The 20,054-nt window shown below is 44.1% G+C and overlaps 2 protein-coding genes across 11 annotated transcripts in view; one reads left to right on the top strand and one right to left on the bottom strand.

Annotated features, from left to right (window-relative positions):
- ULK4 (unc-51 like kinase 4) overlaps window positions 1-10,905 on the top strand; it is a 703,273-nt gene extending 692,368 nt beyond the window's left edge. For all 8 annotated transcript variants that reach the window (XM_030935299.1, XM_030935309.1, XM_010374299.2 and 5 more), the window contains 2 exons: window positions 2,928-3,013; window positions 5,500-10,905. In XM_030935299.1, the coding sequence (XP_030791159.1) occupies window positions 2,928-3,013; window positions 5,500-5,563 (150 nt within the window). In that variant the 3' untranslated portion in view covers window positions 5,564-10,905. The remainder of the gene's footprint in view (window positions 1-2,927; window positions 3,014-5,499) is intronic.
- A 963-nt stretch (window positions 10,906-11,868) lies between these two features.
- The window catches only part of CTNNB1 (catenin beta 1), a 40,960-nt gene continuing 32,774 nt past the window's right edge, over window positions 11,869-20,054 (bottom strand). The window contains exons 8-16 of one of the 3 annotated variants that reach the window (XM_010374295.2): window positions 18,914-19,017; window positions 18,493-18,831; window positions 18,067-18,225; window positions 16,515-16,634; window positions 15,848-15,998; window positions 15,638-15,759; window positions 14,239-14,299; window positions 12,960-13,180; window positions 11,871-12,654 (exon numbers count right to left, since the gene is read on the bottom strand). In XM_010374295.2, the coding sequence (XP_010372597.1) occupies window positions 12,972-13,180; window positions 14,239-14,299; window positions 15,638-15,759; window positions 15,848-15,998; window positions 16,515-16,634; window positions 18,067-18,225; window positions 18,493-18,831; window positions 18,914-19,017 (1,265 nt within the window). In that variant the 3' untranslated portion in view covers window positions 11,871-12,654; window positions 12,960-12,971. Of the gene's footprint in view, window positions 13,181-14,238; window positions 14,300-15,637; window positions 15,760-15,847; window positions 15,999-16,514; window positions 16,635-18,066; window positions 18,226-18,492; window positions 18,832-18,913; window positions 19,018-20,054 lie in introns of all 3 variants that reach the window. The other 2 variants (XM_010374296.2, XM_010374294.2) reach the window with 2 other exon arrangements.

Here is a 20,054-nt window from a genome sequence, read left to right as displayed (position 1 = left end):
CTCCATTCTGCTATTGAGTCCATCCAGTGAGGACTTTAAATTTTTGGTTATTGTTTTTAGTTAGAAAATTCTCATTTGATTCTTCTTTGATATATTCTCCTTTTTTACTGATACATTCTATTGTAATACTTGTTTCAAGAGTGTTAGTGATTGTTTTTAGCATTTTTATAATAGCACTTTGAAGTCTTTGTCAGATAATTCCAACATGTGTCATTTTATTTATTGTCCTCTGTTGATTGTTTTTTTTCATGTCAGCTGAGATTTTATGGTTGCTTTTGCCAAGTAATTTTGAATTGTATCCTGGTCATTTAAAATATTGCATTATAAGACCCTGTCTTGTTAAATACTACAGAGAATATTGATATTTTTGTTTTAGCAAGCAATCATGCTGATTAGGTTCAGGCTGCGGGTTGGAATTGTAATTTCAGTGTCATATTAGTTTCACAGGTTTTGCAGTGCTATGTGCATCTATCTGGTGTGTCCTTCCCCAGGGGTCAGTCTGGGATGTGAGCAGGGATACATTTGTTACCTCAGTTCTTCAATTCTGTGGCATGCTATTGGGATCGGTTCCATGCATACACAGGTTGGGGGTGAGGCCAGGAGTTCATAAACAGTTTTATGGAGTAACTTTACTAAGCTCTTCTTGATTCATTCTCTCCCCAGTACTTTCTGGTTCCCTGGGTTTCCCATTTTCTGTCTGGCCTAAAACTGCCTAGTTCCATGATTATGCAACATCCAGGCCAAACACTAGGAGAACAGAGAAAGAATAGAGCTCTGGCTTCAGGCTCCTCTTGCTGACTACTGTTGCTGCCACCTCTGTCCCCACTACCACTGCTGCCATCACAGAATGGCCTGGGACACAAGAGGAGGGAGAAAAAAGAGCAAAACAATCTTGAGGGGGTTTCATCTCCTCTCTAGGGTTTTGGGGATTTCCCTTCTCAAACTGGGTTTCTCCTAGAGCTTTTGGGGTTTGGGTTTGTTGCATCCAGGCTGAGACAGAAGTGGTAAACTCACTGCCAGTTCAGTGGTGCTTTGAATTCAGTGTTGTCTCCTATTTACCTGTTGCTGTTTGCTTTTCAGTGTTCTCAAATAGCTGCGCTGTGGATTTGCATCCAAAGGGAGAGAAAGAGTGTCATGTGTTTTCTCTGTCTTACTCAGAACTGGAATCTCTGATTGATATAATTTAAAATTTTTATTTTTGAATTAACTCATCCTTATATACAGAACAACAGCTGATGTTATTAATAAGAATCAGGTAAATGGCCAAACCACGTAGTTTTCAATTGGGTTTGTTTATGTCTACATTTATGTCAGCTACACATGATACTATTTTGGTATCTTCCTTTGATCACATAACTGTCACTGTAGATTTCTATTTGCACCTTCTAACCAGCCTTGTGGATGAAAGTCATCTTCTGATTTATTTGCAACTTGTGGGTGATTTCCTGGGAGCACAGCCTCTGCACACCATCTCATGGCAGGGCTGCTCAGGGGCAGTGAGTCTGGATGTAGTCAGCTGACCTGTTTGATGCAGTTCTGAGAAAAATGAGGTGGGAATCCTCACTGAAGACCCCGATGTTGAGTGTACCTTCAGTGTAAGTTTATGCATACTTCAGACATAATTGAACTACAGCTGACATTTTTAAGCAATAGTCTTTTGAACACATCAAGTTGGATGCAGTTTCAGAACAAATTGACATGCAGCTCTTCCGAGTTGCAAATCTTTGCAGGAATCACACCTGATGCAGTTGAACTGCCAGCTGTTCTCTGGCATACTCAGGAAGTGGGAGAGGATCTCAGTGGAGGTGCAAATGCATTCGTATATAATTCAGAGTTCATGTTAATGTTGAGTTACCCCTGTGACCTATCATGAGTGATTGGTTAAAAAATGTTGAGCCTCTTAACTAAGGAGACAATAATCCAGCCTTGGTTGCTGTGATCAAAGTCAGCTGAAGCCATCCTGGTTCCAACCTCATGATGGGGAATCTGGCTTCATGTGTACTCCTGTAGCAGCCCCTTAATTTCACTAAGCCTTGGTTACCTTATAAATAAAACATGATATATACTTACTTTGTAAGGTAGGCCATTGAGAAGATTAAATGAGAAAACATATAGGAAACAGCCTTCTGAAATGTAAAGTGCCATACAAGTGTTTATTACAAGAAATTTTAAACTAACAAAGATAACAATAGGAGGCGATGGTAAATTAAGAGAAGCAAGTCTAATAGTAGAATCAAAGCCTTCTCTTCTCTGCCTTTCAGGACATAGACTCATTTTGTTAGAGGGACTGAATTGTAAGGTCTCTGGGTGCCATAGCTGGATAAATCCCTACCTGAGCCTATTCTAGCCCTGAGAGTTTATGATTCTGCAAATAGGTGCTACAGAGTCAGGCATGCCCAAGTGTTTTTCTCACAGGACTGTGGCGATTAGCATGGGCACACTTCCTGGGGTTATTAATGCCTCTCTGCCAGGTCCCCAGGCACCTTCTTGGCATCCTTCTGTCCATATGAAAGAGATCATGCTGGGCTCAGAGCCCCAGAAACAGATTTCCAGTTGCTAGCCAGGCCCTCTGAGTCCCAGCACAGAAAACGTAGTTTTGCTTTAATTGGAAAGTTCAGGTTCCCAGACACAAACCCTCCTGAGAGAGCTGCAGGAGGCATCCTGCCCTGAGCTGGCCGTCTCCTGCCCCAGCGGACTGCCTTGTCCCTTCCCCAAGGACCACCAGTGTCCTGCCTCTTTCCCCTTGGTCAGCAGTACTCTGTGGGGGAGGTTAGGCATGGGGGTTGCAGACAAGCCCAGGGGACACCCTCCCCAGTGCCTTAGGCAGCCACAGCACCATGCAGGCCTGATACTCAGGGTGCCCATCTAACAGGGCATGAATCAGGATGGGTCAGCTGACCACTGTCTTCTCCCTCCTGCCCTTGCAGATCACCTCCAATGAGAAGCACTTGGAGAGCCTCAAGAATGCGGGCAGCCTCCTGCGGGCTCTGGAGCAGCTGGCCCCCAGGAGTGGGTAAGCGGGGCCGGGAGGATCAGCAGAGTCTGCTCCGGATCAGCACACACTCTCAGCCATTCCTTTCTTCACTACCCCCACCCATCTCCCTCCACACCAGGGACCACCACCTTCCAGCCCATCACTGTCCACTGAGATCCTTCCCACTATGGGAAGGGAAGCTCTACCACTCCACCCACCGGGAATCCCCAGTTATGGTGGGGAAGGTGGGGGCACAGGAATCCACAGGGGGAGAGAAAGTCTTACTCATGCCAGGGGAAACAATATTCCCACCTTGAGGCACCTAAGGAGGTTGAGTGGATGACCAAGTGGGAGATATAAGGAACCTCATGATAAAGGCAGCCCCTGGCCTGTGCACACGTGCCCCCATCAGTAGCTCAGGCAGAGGCATCCTCATCACCACCTTGTAGAGGACTCAAGGCCCAGGCAGGGCTGGGGCAAACGTGACAGCTTAGCCTGCTCTGCCGCACCAGGCTACCTTCCTCAGCCAGAAGTTCCGAGGGACCACATACAACTGCGTATTTGACACCCAGAAGCTGACAGCATGGGGTTAGGCCAGCCTCCCAGTCCTTGGCTGTACAGTCGGTGTGTCTAGAATATCCTAGAAGTAAGTTCCACAGACAGGGGATAGGCCTATCACCCAGGAGCATGTTACATGCTGTAAAAGCAGAAGGAGCCAGCATCCCAGCCAGCCCCACAGAGACGCTGATGCTCAGTGGAGCATTTCCCCACCCTAGGGAGAAGGACCCGCCTCCTATGGGGTGCTTGACCTTCACTGGACCTGGAATGCTGTCTGCCATTTCCTGGTAGATTCTGTTTTTAGAACTACATGTTTCTATGAAGTCTGCTTCCTGGTGTGCTTTGGGTTTGTTATTAATCTGAAGAAAAATAAGTGGCTAAAGCATTGCTAAGAAGGTGAATTTGCAGAGAAGGCTCAATTCCAATCAGCCTTGTGCATTTAATCCTGGATAGGTGAGAGGGGAGGATACCATCCTTTTTAGCCTAACCCTACGCCTTTTGTCTTCAGCATAAACCATAGAAGTAAGTTCTTATTCATGGTTTTCTGTAAGGTGAGGGGCAGGAGAGACTGACTTTGCTGCAAGAAGCCCCTTCACACCTTGCTGAGCCCCTGCCATGTAAGGTGTGAACAGTGACTCCCTGGACTGACCTATAAGCCTCATGTAAGACCGTTTTGAGGAGCACATGTCATCGGATCCTGACCTTGTGCAAAATGCCATTATGAAGCCAGCTACACAGATTTATGCTGAGGGCACAGAGAAAGCCACAGAGGAGTGGAGTTTGACAGACAGCTCTGGAGAGCTCCTTTGCTCTAGGCACCTGCGCTATGGGACTCCTCATAGTAGGGACCTACAACTGCCTTTTAGCCAAAAATAGCACATCCTCATGCTGGACCCAAATGTGGACCAAATGTGTCAAAACAAGGTTCAGTGGTCCATGAGGCTGGTGGTCTGTCCCGTACCCACACCCAGTACTCCAGCATCTAAAACGTCTACACCAGACAGATCTTGTGTTGGGCAGGGAAGTTGCTCCTGGAAAGTTCTCGTTTGGACTTTGTTCAGATGGCCTAACCAGAAAGGGTTTTCTTGTCAACCAAGAATGAGTGGATGGCATTCTCAGTTCCGATGCTGCTCTGCCAGTAGTTCCTGTCCTTTCCAGCCTCACTGGGCCTGCTGCGTGCGGGTGGGCAGCATGGCCCCACTAGTCTGGCCTAGACTCAGCCAGGGGCGGGCCAAGTTCAAACACATTCCTTCTGTCACACAGGGGCTTTGATGCGCAGAGCAGGAATGCATGGCACGGTCTCCTGGTCACAGCCCCATCCCACTGCCACCCGCATCTTTTATGCAGCGCCCCCACCCATTTATTTGGTACCAGCTCTATTTATGTGCAGTCAAGAGTGTGCCACGAGCTAATTTTACACTTCAAGGGTCACTGGTTTCAGTCTTTTCTTTGCTAACAGTTGTTAAACATAGGTTTAAATGTGTCTCAAACAATTTGCTCCAGTAACAAAGTTCCCATTTTAAGCTCTTAATTGCACATTCACACCTCTAAGAGTAAGAAAGCTGAATGGCTGGAAAGGGCAACGGAGCAGGGAGGGTCAGTGTGTGGAGTGGGTCTGGGACACATGAGTCAGCTCCAGGCAGGAGCCGGGCAGGCCCACTGAGGGCCCCAGGCCTGGTAGAGTCTGGCTGCCTACAGCTCAGTGGCAGTGTTTCTGGCAGTGGTGGCTCAGATAGTGACTGGTGGCTGGGGCTGGGAGCTCAGAAATAGCTCAGGGGTGCGGGCATGGCCAATTCTGAACCCCACCAGGACTGTGGGCCAGGCTTTCCTGCTTCTGCTTTCCAAGAGGATGCTGCAGCTGGTCCATCAGATACTCGGGTACAAAAGAGACTGGCCCCTTTGAAGGGGGGTGGGCATTTTACCTTAAAGATGCCTATTAAGTGTACCTACTTTGGTTTTTCTTACAGTTCATTTGCTGACAGCGTGGTGGCTCCCTTGGCCCTGGAAATCCTCCAAGCTGTTGGACACTAGGCAAGAAAGTGCTTCGCACAAGCCCACCCTGTGACCCCAGCCCTCGGATGCACAAGCGAGGTCAGCTCCTAGACACCTTTGCCACATCCCCTCACAGCTGTATTTGGACCTAATAAAGTCAGCTGAACCCAGAACCTGGTGGCCCAAGTGCTCACTAACCCCAGGGCCTAGAAAACTAACTCAGAATGGACTTCCTCGGTTCCTGTGGAATGCATCTGGGAAGCCCAGGTTTGTTAGCTGTTCTCAGAAATGTCCTTTCCCTCTCTGTGTGGGCCAGGTGGGCTAAGGTTAGCACTGCCTGTGGTAGTAAAGCAGTGGATGCGAAGCACGTCCTCAGCCTGCCAGCATCTGTGAGCATCTCTCCTCTCCTCAGAGAAGAGCGGAAGGGCGGACCAAGGCAGGAATGCTCTCCCAGCCACAGCTCCAGAGTAAGCCTTTGGAAGCTAATCTCTGAGCCTCTTGTCTTCCCCCCTTTTACATGCCTGGCTTTTGTTCATTTCAGGAGCAAACTGATTCCAAGAATCCTGGGGAGGGCTAGGTAAGACTCACTGACCAGCACAGATAGTGAAAAGTTTGCCTAAAGGAATGCAAAATGCTCAAGAACACTGGCTTCCTTGAAGTTTTTCCCATCTAGATGGGATGATGGCATCAGGGTAGAATCATTTCCCCCAACTTCTGCCACTTGATCCCATATCTGCCTCATGTTCCCTCTCACATATGCCTTAGAACCTCCTATGTAAGAGTCAGTCAAGCCCATGGCAATATTTGGTGGATACTGTGGAAGTACGTTGGGACTGCTGTACTGGGCAGGCTTACTCCTGAATCTGGACTGGGTAGGTAGGGGTGGGCCCTGGGCAGCTCTGACCAGATGGGTAAGTTGAGGTAATGCCTTGGCCTTTCTGGGGCCTCATTTTCCTCATCTGCAAAATGAAAAGGCTACACTGAATCAGTGGCTGCCAACCCTTTTCCCAGCTCCAGTGCTCTGGTGCTGCTGCTTAGGGGATTTGCCTTCTAACACTGCCCAGATGGATTCTGTCCCAGGCAGTGGCCACGTTGGCCCACAGTTGGCCCCATCTACTGCATCTCAGGAAGCCGGTCATGCTGTCATCAACAGCCCCTCTGACACAGTAATCTGGGTAGTTTGACAGTTTCCATTTGACATTACCTTTGATGCAGTTGTGCACAGAACTGTTGTTTTCATTGTAAAGCATTTCATTGCAGCCCAGCCAGAAGCATCCTCATCAGCACCTCATTACTTAATGAGGTTCTCAGGTCAGTTCTGTGAACACAGGGCAGACATCATCCCTGTGTTATAGTTCAGATATGGTTTCATTGCTTTACAATGAAAACAGTTCTCTGCACAACTGCACCAAAGGGAATGTCAATTACCTTATGTAATCCCCACCACAACCTGCAAAGCAAGCCGCCTTAGTTCCATTTCATTGATGAGAAGACAGACTCAGAGGAGCCGTTTTCACTTGCCCAAGGCCCCACAGCTTGGCTGAACCCAGGACTCTGACTCTATACCCTGTGTTCATCCCCTAATGGGGTGCACAAAGCTTGGGCTGTGACTAATTGGGATATGAGAGTGTGCCCTCCAAGAGCATGACCCAGGAACAGACAGCTTCATTGGACCTCGCATAGCCTACTTATTGCCCATGGTGGGGAGGCTTCACGATTTAAGTCCTCCTGGGCGGTGTGCTCATCTCCAGCTGTGTGTGCCCATGTGGCCCTGGCCTGGTTGGTTTTGCCTGCATTTCTGGGAGTGAGTGGGGAGTACTTGATGGAGCAGCCAGAGGCTTGGTTCTCGGCTCCAGTGGCTTTGCCTGCTGGATACAGCAACAGGCTCAGGTTTGTTTTCTTTGCCATCTCCCTTTAGTTCTTAGGTGGGGGAACGCCCGTGGGGTTCTGGGTCTGGAGTCCTGTCAAGGTATTTCGGAGCAATGGAAGATTCTTCTTCCTTTTCTCTTTTCACTTGAGCAAGGAGGAGCCTTTGCTGTTTAACAGAGAAGAGGAAACTCTTACTATTCCAGAGCCATTTAGTTCAGTGGACCACTCCTGGCCCTGGGCCCCAGTGTTGCCTATCTGGGGAAAAGCTTATCTGGATCAGCAAGGACAAGGAGATGATGGTCCCAAGCAGAGCTCACTGCCCTGCCAAACGTGCCGGGTCACTAAAGTTAGTCCATGCCAAGCCTTGTACCCTGGTGAGGCTGTGTCCTGGAAGAAAGGTGCCTATGGAAAGCAGCAGCCTAGGTCCCTTTGAGCTCAGAGGTAGGGGATATGAGCAGCCTGGTTGGGCAGAGGGCAGCTTGTAGTAGTAACCCTTCCCTGCCCTCCCCAGGCCTGTACCTTAGTATTTGGCATGCCTAAGTGGCTCCACTCTGAGAGCAGAGCTGGCCCCTCAGCTCTTAGGATTCTGGCAGTGGCAAGGGGCCCACCCCTCCTAGCCCTCTCCTTCCCTCCATCCCCAAGCGTCAGCTATTTGCTAATTAGCTACAATCCACTGGCTGTCTTCAGGGATAAATGGTGTCACTGAAGTCACAGAGGTGAGAGGCAAAGGTGACAAGCAATAGGGCACAGAGGAGGCTCAGGTGAGTGGCTGCACACAGGACTATTCCTCTCCCTCCACTAACAGCAAGCCCAAAGTTCCAAGACCTTGCCTTAACTTACAGCCGAGTGTGCATCCCCATTAAGCTGTCCCTCTGTGAAGCACCATTTGGGGCAACTGTGGTCACAGGTGCCCTGAAAGGTGCTGATAATCACTCGTGGCACTTGAGTCAGTGGAATGCAGCAACAATTTACTCTTGTGGTTCTTTGCAGTTTATCTTTTCAAGTTTCTCCTATTAGCTAATGAGGTTCTCAGGTCGGTTCTGTGAACACAGGGCAGCCATCATCCCTGTGCTATAGTTGAGAAAATGGGGGCTCTGGTGGCTAAGGCTCTTGTACAAGGTGATGTGAGAGGAATCTCGCTCACCAGGTCTCTCCTGTCTCCATCTGAAGCAAGATGCCCTTTTTCTTTCCCCGGCAACAGAAAAATGCAATGTAGAATATAATCGTATACATACAGGGGCTACGGTAGCAAGTGGTATGGCTACAAGAAAGCTACAAGAGGCTTGGCCTCCTGGGAGAGCTGTCTGGAGTGGGGCTGGGGGAGACTAGGCAAAGCTAGGCAGCCTTGGCCTCAGGCTTCAGTGCGGTTGAGAAGTGGTGTGTGGGAGCAAGAAGCTGGGCCTAGAATGAGGAGCTTTAAACTGGCCCTTAAAGTCCAGCCTCTGGCCTGTCCCATCAGAGGCTTGATGTTGAGGCAGTGGACAAATGCATTAAGGGTTTTAATGATTACATTTGAATGGTAATATCCAATCCAGAAGCCTGGCACCAATGAAGCCTGGTGAAAACACCCAAAAGATAAACAGCAGAGTCTCTCCCTCACACGCTGTTAGTCCTCTCCCTATCTCCTCCTCCAAGGTGCCCATTGCCACCAGGGTCTTTGTGTGCATCCAGGGATGGTCTATGCATGTCTTCACAGATTCTGCACCCACCCCTTTTTACCTGTATGTGAGCAGCTGTCAACTCTGCTCCTTGCTTTTTCTCCTAATAATGTATTTCGAAGACCGTTTTATACCAAAACACAGCTTTATGTGCCGTTTTTCCCCCCTTTTGACTGCAGAGTGGTCCACCAAATAGATGCATCAACATTTGCTTAACTAGTTAGGTTCCCTTTTGATAGCTATTTGGGTTGCTATCTCTGATAGTGCTGCAATGAATTCCTTGTACATACTTGGGAGTATACCTCAAATAATTCTGAATAGAACTGCTTTGTCACAGAGTGGCTCTCAGTCGTACCTAACATGGAAATGACGTTTATGGACACACAGACCTTTCCCTATTCATGCCCAAACCTACCTTGGAAATATATATGGGTGGAGTTTCTCCTTTGCCTTCCTGCATACCCCTATACCTGTTATGACCTTCCCCCACAACCTGAACTCTGAAACTTGTCACTTCCTTCTACGTTTACTGGAGTCTGAAGTGGTGGAATGGATACTATACAAAATTCCACATAGGAGGCCATGATACCATAATTTCACTTCGGTGGGTGATCTGCTCATGGCAAGGAAAGGCAGGTTCTCACTTAATAGAACTGCAGATCAATTTAGCATTCTTTGCTTTATAAACAAAACAGCACAATTCACATCTTTTTATTATAGCAACCAAGAGTTAGAGTGTATTTATCTTAAGAGCTTTCATTATTAAGGATTCAGATCATCAGATTTCAAAGCTTCATGTCTGTAAGATCTGCCCCAACATAGAAAAGCTTCCTTCTTAGATTCAATGGTGGTTGCTGCAATGGGATCAAATGTCTTAACTCTCAAGGCTGAATCATTAACTACAGCACAACTGAAGAAAGAAAACTTAACACTGGAAAGCCCTCCTATTCTCAACGGCCATGTTCACTTTGTCATTTTCACCTCCTGTACCCAAAAATGCAAGTGGGCAGCATTTCATTTAGGCCTTTTCCTCCCCACCACTATTTCTGGTATTGAAAACTTGACCTCACTTTCTTCACCACCATTTACTGGAAAGGTTAGGCACCCTTGCCAGCGTCCTGTGCACCTCCCTCTCCAGGTAACCATTATTCCGATTTCTAGTCAGCTAATCATCTCCTCGCTCCATCCGTGGACATTTTCCTTAAAATAGCTTGTCCCTTTTTTGAATCAATGAAGATCAGTGGAGTTCTAAAGCATGCATCTGTGACTTTTGTTCAGTATTATGTGAAATATATGCATACTATACTGATACCCACATCACCGAAGCTGTAGTTTTTCACTCCAGTGTCTCTTGTGTGAACAGAGATTGTTGGACACATGGGCGTCCAGGATAGACTGTCAACATTGTGGCCCACCAAGCCTTACTGACGCTTGAGGCGAAAGAAACAATCAATCAGTAATACTGCCTTTATTTAAAATCTTGATATTTTGTTGGGTCATGGGTGTTTTTCTGTATTTTTTATTCCAATGGCTGTTTCACACCTTCATGAAAAAGTCACTCTCCCACACTGATCTCCAACGCTGTCTCTGAAGAGTCTTCAAATGCCTGTTATTCTGTGTTAATGTATTAATCTGTGTTTATATCCCTAGTCCTGTCGGGGTTAACTTAACTTTAGCTTATATATTAGTTAGGCCTTGACAGCTGCTAGAGCAAATACTCCTATTATTTTTCCTAAGCGTCTTGGCTATTATTCACCTTTGGTATTTCCAGAATCACCTTGCTGAACTGGATTAACTCTCACATTAAAAGTTTTTAAACTTCAAAAATACAATGAATTAGCAAAGCTCTGAAAATGTTTTCTGGTTTTAAAAAGTTCTGTAAATGAAACACCCTGCGGTGGCTCTTTATGTTGAAAGCTGAATTCACTGAAGATCTTCACAGTGTTAACCTACCAATAGCCCTAGGCTTCTTGAAATACTGGCTGGTTTGGTTTATCACACATGAGACAGAACCTGAGACCTACCACCTCATCAGCTATGTGAATGTTTCTTTTCAAACCCTAATTACATTTTCGACCACAATGAAGAATTTATTTTTGCAAAGCAAGGGCATTCACAAAAAGGCCTCCCCAGATGAAGCTGATTTTTAATGAAAAAGAACTGAATGTATGTTTTTCTCATAATTAATAGTCACTATCAAAATAAAAACAGTAAATCAGAAACAGCTCTCCCTAAAGACAAAACACTCACTTTTTATAAGACCAAAACAAGTCTTAACAGGTCTACCTGAAGAGATGAACTAAGCTTGTCAGACCTACCACCAGGATGATAGGATCATCTGGCAGATAGTGTGGAAGGCTCATTCTGGTTCTGAATGTGTTCAGATACACATCAACACTTAAACCTATTTAATTATTAGTTCAAAGTAGAGTTGTTGAAGGAATTCCCCTCTCCCAATGAGTCACACTTCTGTGAAGGTGATTCAAATCCAAATCCAGGTAGTTAATATTTCATTACCTTAATGGAATCAAACCATCTGAGAGACTGGGGTAGAGATGATAGATAGTCTGTTGGCTTTCTCCCACAAAAGCCCAGAACTAATCACAATGTGCAAGGCTGAAACACTTTTTTGGGGGTGCAATGTAACCCAGGGCCAAATGCTAAAGAAACTTGGCAAATTGCATCTAGAGAAGTAAGGCCCTCTCTATCGCTACAACAAATTACTTCACTATGTATCTTCCTCAGTATAAAGTTGAGTTGGATAAACTTACCACCCTCACCAACCATTTAATGACAAGAAAAAAAAGAGTGACACAATCGAATGAATTAAAAGTTTAATTCTGAACCATTTTTTATAACCGCATTTTCTCTTGAAGCATTGTATCACAGCAGGTTACAACAACTTTGGGATAAAAGGCAACTGGTAAACTGTCCAAAACAAGGTTCCAAATAACACCTCTTACTGATTTACCCTACCCATACATATCCCAAATAAAGTTTTTGATCAAAAACATGAAATAGATCCACCTGCTTATTTTAAGCATATTAAAAAGGAAACTAATTGGACCATTTTCTATTTGTCTATTTTATACAAAAAGGCTACACAATGTTACACTTTATTCAGATTACAATTATTAGAGTGATTATGAATTAGTGTTCTACACCATTACTCAATTCTTAAAAATTAGAAATTGCTGTAGCAGTATTCACTATAACTTAACACTACGAGAGACTTAAACTAACAGTTACTGCAAAAAAAAAAAAAAAAAAAAAAAAAAATTAAAGAGCTACTTCAAAGCAAGCAAAGTCAGTACCATTACAGATATTTAAAAAAAAAAAAATTTAACAAGCAAGGCTAGGGTTTGATAAATTCCATCTTGTGATCCATTCTTGTGCATTCTTCACTTCTTGAGTCACTCCCAAAATCCATTTGTATTGTTACTCCTCGACCAAAAAGGACCAGAACAAAAAGTTTACTTCAATTGTTCCCATAGGAAACTCAGCTTGGTTAGTGTGTCAGGCACTTTCTGAGATACCAGCCCACCCCTCGAGCCCTCTCAGCAACTCTACAGGCCAATCACAATGCAAGTTCAGACAATACAGCTGTATAAAGAGAGAAAGGCTGCTATTAATGTTTAAAACAGCAAATGTTACTCATTTGAGTATTAAGTTGCAAAAGCTGTGGCAAAAAACATTAAAGTTAATAACTTCCACACATGATCACATAACAACCAGAAATCTGAGAACATTCCGATGTTCCAAGACATCTCCTTTCAAAGTATATACCTGTTTTTGTGGCAGATTTACAAATAGCCTAAACCACTCCCACCCTACCAACCAAGTCTTTCTGAAGTTCTGTAGGCAGAGTAAAAGTATTTTACCCAAACTGGCTTTTTAAAACTTCTTACCTAAAGGATGATTTACAGGTCAGTATCAAACCAGGCCAGCTGATTGCTATCACCTGGAGGCAGCCCATCCATGAGGTCCTGGGCATGCCCCAGATCTGGCAGCCCATCAACTGGATAGTCAGCACCAGGGTGGTGGCCACCCATCTCATGTTCCATCATGGGGTCCATACCCAAGGCATCCTGGCCATATCCACCAGAGTGAAAAGAACGATAGCTAGGATCTAGAAGAGTCAGGGTGTCAACAAAATAGGCAAGAAGGAAGGCAAAAGAGAGAGGAGAGAAACAAACATCGACGTTAACACTGAGGTTAGGGCATCCAAAGTTCAGCAGCAAACTTGTCAGAAAACAATGCTTTCTAGCCTCCTCAACTTCTAGCTTTCTTTAGCCAAGCAATTACTCAGTGCCAAACCACCCAAGAGACTACACAAATAACATCTGTTTCCATCAGAGAGGAACACCAGCAGGGCCTAGTCACATCATTAGTCTAACCCTGAACACACTGCATTTACCCCTGTCAGAGACTTGGGGTTCCCAAGGAGGAGAAGCAGGAATCTACTGTGTGACCACTTAGGCAATGAGAACCCATGGGAAGGAAGATTAAGATAATAATGAGGTCTGGCAGGTGTAATCTATCTTGACAAAAAAGTCCAAGTGACACCAACAAAAGTACTAAGGAAAGTTAAGGCACTATTTCAACGAAACCTCAACATATTTTATCTTAGGGTTGACACGTTATTTGTCAGAGTAAGAATCCGCGCTTTAGTGGTTTCATAATTAGGTAGAAGCAGATAAGGTTATAAATGTAAGACAGTTAAAACTGTTAGTGGTCTACCCTATCCTCTATGTTCATTACCCAGATTTGAATTAGCTTTTCAAGAAAACCCCGATAATGCAACTATGTAAAAACCCACCCCAGATCTGAGCCTAGAGACAGGAGTTTTCCTGTCTTCCTTGGGTAGCTTGTAGACAAAAGGTATTATGAGTCCTCTGGCCAAAGAGAGAATAAAAAGCCAGGTAAACTGTAACATCCTACACTGCAGAGGCCTGGTAGTAGCATGTATTTGTTGGTGGTGTAATCCTACTGCTATTCATCATGTGGCTCTGAATTCCCTGTGCTCCATTAAAGATACTGTTGCTGACTGGAATTTAAGAACTGCTTTTAACTGAAGCCATTACTTCTCTGCCAACACTAGTTTCCCAGATGAGCAAACCAGCTCTTCTGATCAAGTTTTAGAACTTTAGCTTGATCTGAGTTAATCGAGAAATATGAGACGCATACCATCCTGGCGATATCCAAGGGGTTCTCCCTGGGCACCAATATCAAGTCCAAGATCCGCAGTCTAGATAAACAGGCACAAGGCAAGAAAGAATAAAAAGCAAAATGAAAATTCTCAACTTAAAAGTACACTAATTTTTTTAAAGCATACTTTCAGATTACAAAGGAAACAAGTAACTCCAACATTACACAAATACTTAGAAAATGGGAAGTTCTTCAAAACTCCACCCCTCAAAGATACATTTTTTTTTCTCTTTGCACCTCACATTAAAAATACTCACTGACTTGATCTTTCAACAAATACATATTAAGCACCGACTATGTGCTGCCAGGCACTGTTCTACGTGCTAGAGATATAGCAGTTTAAAAAAAAAAAAAAAAAAAAAAAAAAAACAGGCAAAATGCCTATCCCCAAACAGGAGCTGCTGACAGGATGTGTTGTATGAAAGAAAAGTTTTAGCCTGAGCAGCTGGACAGACAAAGCTGACATCAAGACAGAGAAGACAGTCAAAACAGGTTTGTGGAAGGGGGTAGGTGGAGAAAGTTAAGGGCTCAAGTTGGAACATGTTAATAAGATGCCTATTAAAAACCCAAGTAACACACTACTCACTGGTAATTTGCTCTGCTTTATTTTTTTTTTGAGTTGGAGTCTGGCTCTGTTGCTGAGTGCAGTCCTGTTAACTCCTGGGTTCAAGCAATCCTCCTGTCCCAGCCTCCCCAGTGGCTAGGACTATAGGCATCCATCCCCATGCCCAGCTAATTTTTAAATTTTTTTGTAGAGATGGGGTTTCACTATGTTGCCCAGGCTGATCTTGAACTCCTGGCCTCAAGAGCTGCATCGTTTTAAACCTAATAATCTCTCTTTCCATTCACTCAACAAATATAATCCACTGTATGACTGTGTACCATCAGTGATCACTACAGAGTGGATAAAATAAACTTCCAGGGTGGTTCTAGTTGTATTAGAAACAATGTTTCAAAGGACACCTGTACTGAGGACAAATACTGAAGGCAAATTCATAGCAGAAATTCAAATAGAAAAGTTTTATTAAAGTTTAGTAAAAACTACTTACAAACTGTCCTCTAACAGTGTTTGACACTGCCTCTTTCCTTACATCCTTTTGAAAAATCATCTTTAATCTGGTAACGTTTTTCATCTTTCTCCCTTACGAATTATAATTTTAAATAGCACAACTTATTTGTAATGATTCTGAACAGGCTCTTTAAAGTTTGTGTTATAGTTCTTCCTTAGGGCAGTTGCTGGACAGCATAAAGAAGAAATACTCAGGCCAGGGAAACATCAATGCAAATGAATGGGTACTAAGTGTTTCGAGAGGAAAGAACGAGCTGCCTTACCCGCTCTAGGAAACTACCAGATAAATAACCGCTCACATTTCCCTACCTCATTCCAAGCCATTGGCTCCGTTCTGAAGAGAGAGCTGGTCAGCTCAACTGAAAGCCGTTTCTTGTAATCTTGTGGCTTGTCCTCAGACATTCGGAACAAAACAGCAGCTGCATACGTCGCTAAGAGACAAGGAAAAAAAGGCCCTTGAGGAAAAACTGAGACTTCAATGTACACATCTGCTAAAGGCTTTGGTTCCTTTTTACTTACCCACACCTTCATTCCTAGAGTGAAGTAACTCTGTCAGAGGAGCTGTGGCTCCCTCAGCTTCAATAGCTTCTGCAGCTTCCTTGTCCTGAGCAAGTTCACAGAGGACCCCTGCAGCTACTCTTTGGATGTTTTCAATGGGAGAATAAAGCAGCTAGGGAGAAAACACAAACAAAACCTAATTAAATCTAAAGCTAAAACATGGCAAGTCCCCCACTGTGGTGCAAACATTCCGAATTCAGAGTGCAAGAGGCATTCACACTGTAGTAAATAATATTCTCTGAATTTTATGTCCTAGGGTGTCTAATACTCTGGAGCATTGGATTTCCAGAATACTTTTTAGCTGTAAACCCTTTCTTCAGAGGCAACTCTAACTGATCTAAGATTTGGAAAATCCAGAATTGATTGGGGGCCTATGCCTCGCCTCTGGCAGCCCAGGTCAGCTCTCCCCTCTAAAACTAGGCACCCGTAAAAGTGAAATGTGAAATCTCCTCCCTCTTCTCGAGTCTCAATGTTTCTCCTACTGACCAAAAAAATGAAGAGAATTTTCATAAAATTAAATGTTGGTGCCCCTATTATGGCCCCTAATTTTCTGAAATTTTATTAGTCATTACAATCTGGAAATTTTAGGGACATAAAACCTAGAACACTTCACTTAAAAGCAACATACCTGCACAAACAATGGAATGGTGTTTAGTCCTCTGATTACAATTCGGTTGTGAACATCCCGAGCTAGGATGTGAAGGGCTCCAGTACAACCTTCAACTATTTCTTCCATGCGGACCCCCTCCTGCCAAAAGAAACATGGTTAACAAATAGGGCATTCTCCTCTGTAAAGTTTCTGAACTTGAAAGACTTTGCATTCTGAGGAACAATTATTAGACTATAATTATTTACATTATATACCCAAAGTTCCCCATAACTTGCAATTAGTTCGGGAATGAAGGAGGATTCCATTAACTTGAATGTCACTGAAAAGAGGCCTCCTGGCAGCACTAATTCAAGGCAGCACCCCTCCCCCATACACAGTGCAACAGAGCTTCCACATAGCACTGAATCCCGAAGACAACTTCCCTACAGTAAGGGCACCAATCATTCTGGGTAAAAGGTATATAAAAAGAGAAGATGAGAAAGTAATGCTCAGACTATGTCAACGTTTTTCCTTTACATGCCCCCTCTATTTTTGTACATCTTCCATGTATTTGGTGAAAACTTTGCCAAGTTTTAGCACAAACTGCTAAAACTAACTGAGTTGCCAGCAGAAAAATCCACTCCTCTCTCTTCCAAGATATTCAGCTGACAGCCTCATGTATAGGAGAAGTTAGCTTTTGCAATATGTAAGTACCATCTGTTTCTCCTGTTTCTGGATTTGAGTTTTAAAGGGGTTATGATTCTGCTACATTTAGCAGCTTTTATAAATAATTTGATTCTTGCAAGGACACAAAAACTCCTTTTTTCCTAGAAAAGAGATTTAAAATAAAAGATTCCCCTCAACATTCTATTAAGTCACCTCATGGAGATGGGCCAATACCAACAGTAATAAATGAAGCCAAAGCCCCAAGATGAGCACACGCACAAAGCAACCAGCAAAGTGAGATTCCTAAAGTCTGTTCTGGTAGGCTCCATCTTTGTTTTCTAAACTAACCTAATTAAATAAGGTTGTAAAGTCTGAGAAATCAGAAGTGTCTTCAGACTATACTTTTAATGAAGCTACTTTTAAGACTCAAACTTTGTATCAAAGCTTCAGGTTGAGACTATTGTGGTTAAGAGTACAGAAATGCTACTACTTATTTTTGAAATATGTCAATACTGTATTCTTAGGTCCATGAAAAAAGTTTAACTCACAGAGAAGATAATAAAATGGACCGCTAAATATTTAGTGTCAAAATTCATGATGAGGCAAGGGTAAGAAGCTCTGAAATTACGCAGATTTGGTCTCAAATTATGACTCTACCTCTTCCTAAGTGGGCCTTTGTGTAAGTTAAATGAGAACACTGCATGAAATGCCTAACCCAACCTTTGTTAAGACTGACCATGTGAAGGACGTGTCCAAGGAAATATCACTGGGGCCACACTATGCCTTAGCTTCTCTGCAGTCATATTTTGTCATCAGCTCTTCAGGAAAAGGGACGGGGGGAAGAAATGACCAAAGAAGTTCAGGATCCTTTGGGTCTAATGCATTCCTTTTAGACAGCCAGGTATCACTGTAAGAATTTACCCACCACAAATTGCTGCTGTGTCCCACCCATGGACGTACGGCGCTGGGTATCCTGATGTGCACGAACAAGCAACTGAACTAGTCGTGGAATGGCACCCTGCTCACGCAAAGGTGCATGATTTGCTGGACAAAGGGCAAGATTTCGAATCAATCCAACAGTAGCCTGAAAAACAGAAGGAAGAACTGGCATACAACTCAACACAATCATTTTCTTAGCCTAAAATTCCCACCACACTAAATCTATTGGGAACAACTAAAAGTAGTTCTGACTACACAAACATTTCAGAATCCTATCCCTATTGCAGCCATACTTCCTACTTACTAAGGAATACAATTCCTATTTATTGATCACTATGCTTAGCCATCCAACGGCTAGGGATGCTTCATTTTCAATTCTGCAACAAAGGTAAATTCTACTTTGACAATTTACCTTTATCAGAGGCCAGTGGGATGGTGGGTGTAAGAGCTTGACCACAACTGGTAGTCCATAGTGAAGGCGAACTGCATTCTGGGCCATCTCTGCTTCTTGGTGTCGGCTGGTCAAATGACGAAGAGCACAGATGGCAGGCTCAGTGATGTCTTCCCTGTCACCAGCCCGAAGGACAGTACGCACAAGAGCCTCTATACCACCCACTTGGCAGACCATCATCTTGTTCTTATAATTATTGCAAGTGAGGTTAGAAAGAATTCCAGCTGCACAGGTGACCACATTTATATCATCTGAACCCAGAAGCTGAACAAGAGTCCCAAGGAGACCTTCCATCCCTTCCTATGAAGATAAAAACAAATGGTCAGTACAAGCACATACTCATCTTCACTCTGTTCCCATGGTGTCAATTTACTCAATTTACCTGTTTAGTTGCAGCATCTGAAAGATTCCTGAGAGTCCAAAGACAGTTCTGAACAAGACGTTGACTTGGATCTGTCAGGTGAAGTCCTAAAGCTTGCATTCCACCTAGAAAATTAAAAAGGATGTAAGGTCCTAGTCATTAGCTAGAAGTTCCTATCAATCCTAAATATATATTCTAGTCTTAGAAGGTGTCCTTCTTTATTTCCAGAGTTTACTTCCTTTCACCTAAGTATTTGTTTTCCTCTCATTTTCCAGAATGTTGCTCAGTTTCCCTCGTTTTGCCAGTTCACATCCCTAGTGACAAACTGTCAAATAGCTACTGTTCCTTTCCTAAGCCGAAGAAGTCTTTGTTATCTCCACTATCCCCCTTAGGTAACATTCTTTTTTTTTTGAGATGGAGTCTCACTCTGTCGCCCATGCTGGAGTGCAGTGGCACAATCTCGGCTCACTGCAACCTCTGCCTCCCGGTTCACGCCATTCTCCTGCCTCAGCCTCCCGAGCAACTGGGACTACAGGCGCCCAGCTAATTTTTTGTATTTTTTAATAGAGACAGGGTTTCACCATGTTAGCCAGGATGGTCTCGATCACCTGACCTCGTGATCCGCCTGCCTTGGCCTCCCAAAGCGCTGAGATTATAGACGTGAGCCACCACACCCGGCGGTAATATTCTTATTAATTTCTTTTCATCCATTCAATCATTTCAAAAATATTTATTCAGTACCAGGTCCTGCTCTGAGCTGGAGATAGACCAGTGAGCAAAAATATTCAAAAGTTCCTACCCGCAGAACTTATGATCTAGTTGGAAGAGGCAGACAAAAAATATACAACAAACTAAAACCATACAGCATGTCAGATGATATTAAAGGGCTATGGAGAAAAACAATGGAGTGGGGCTGCAATTTTAAGTAGATAATTAGGTCACTTCACTGTGAAGGTGACATCTGACTAAAGACCTAAAGAAGCTAGGTAAATTCCTGGGGTAAGAACAATCCAGAAAGATGGCATGAAAACACTTTACTGCCAGGGACTTTATACAATTCACTGACTGCAATACATGTGTTCCAAGGTTCACAACCTTCCATCCTTTAGGACCCTTAAATGGGGGACATTTACTCTGGCAAAGGAGTATAAATGGAAGCCCA

The sequence above is a fragment of the Rhinopithecus roxellana genome, chromosome 1, assembly GCF_007565055.1.
Source record: "Rhinopithecus roxellana isolate Shanxi Qingling chromosome 1, ASM756505v1, whole genome shotgun sequence".
Classification (NCBI taxonomy): domain Eukaryota; kingdom Metazoa; phylum Chordata; class Mammalia; order Primates; family Cercopithecidae; genus Rhinopithecus; species Rhinopithecus roxellana.
The sequence above is the reverse complement of the archived record's forward strand: the minus strand, read 5'-3'. Positions and strand labels throughout refer to the sequence as shown.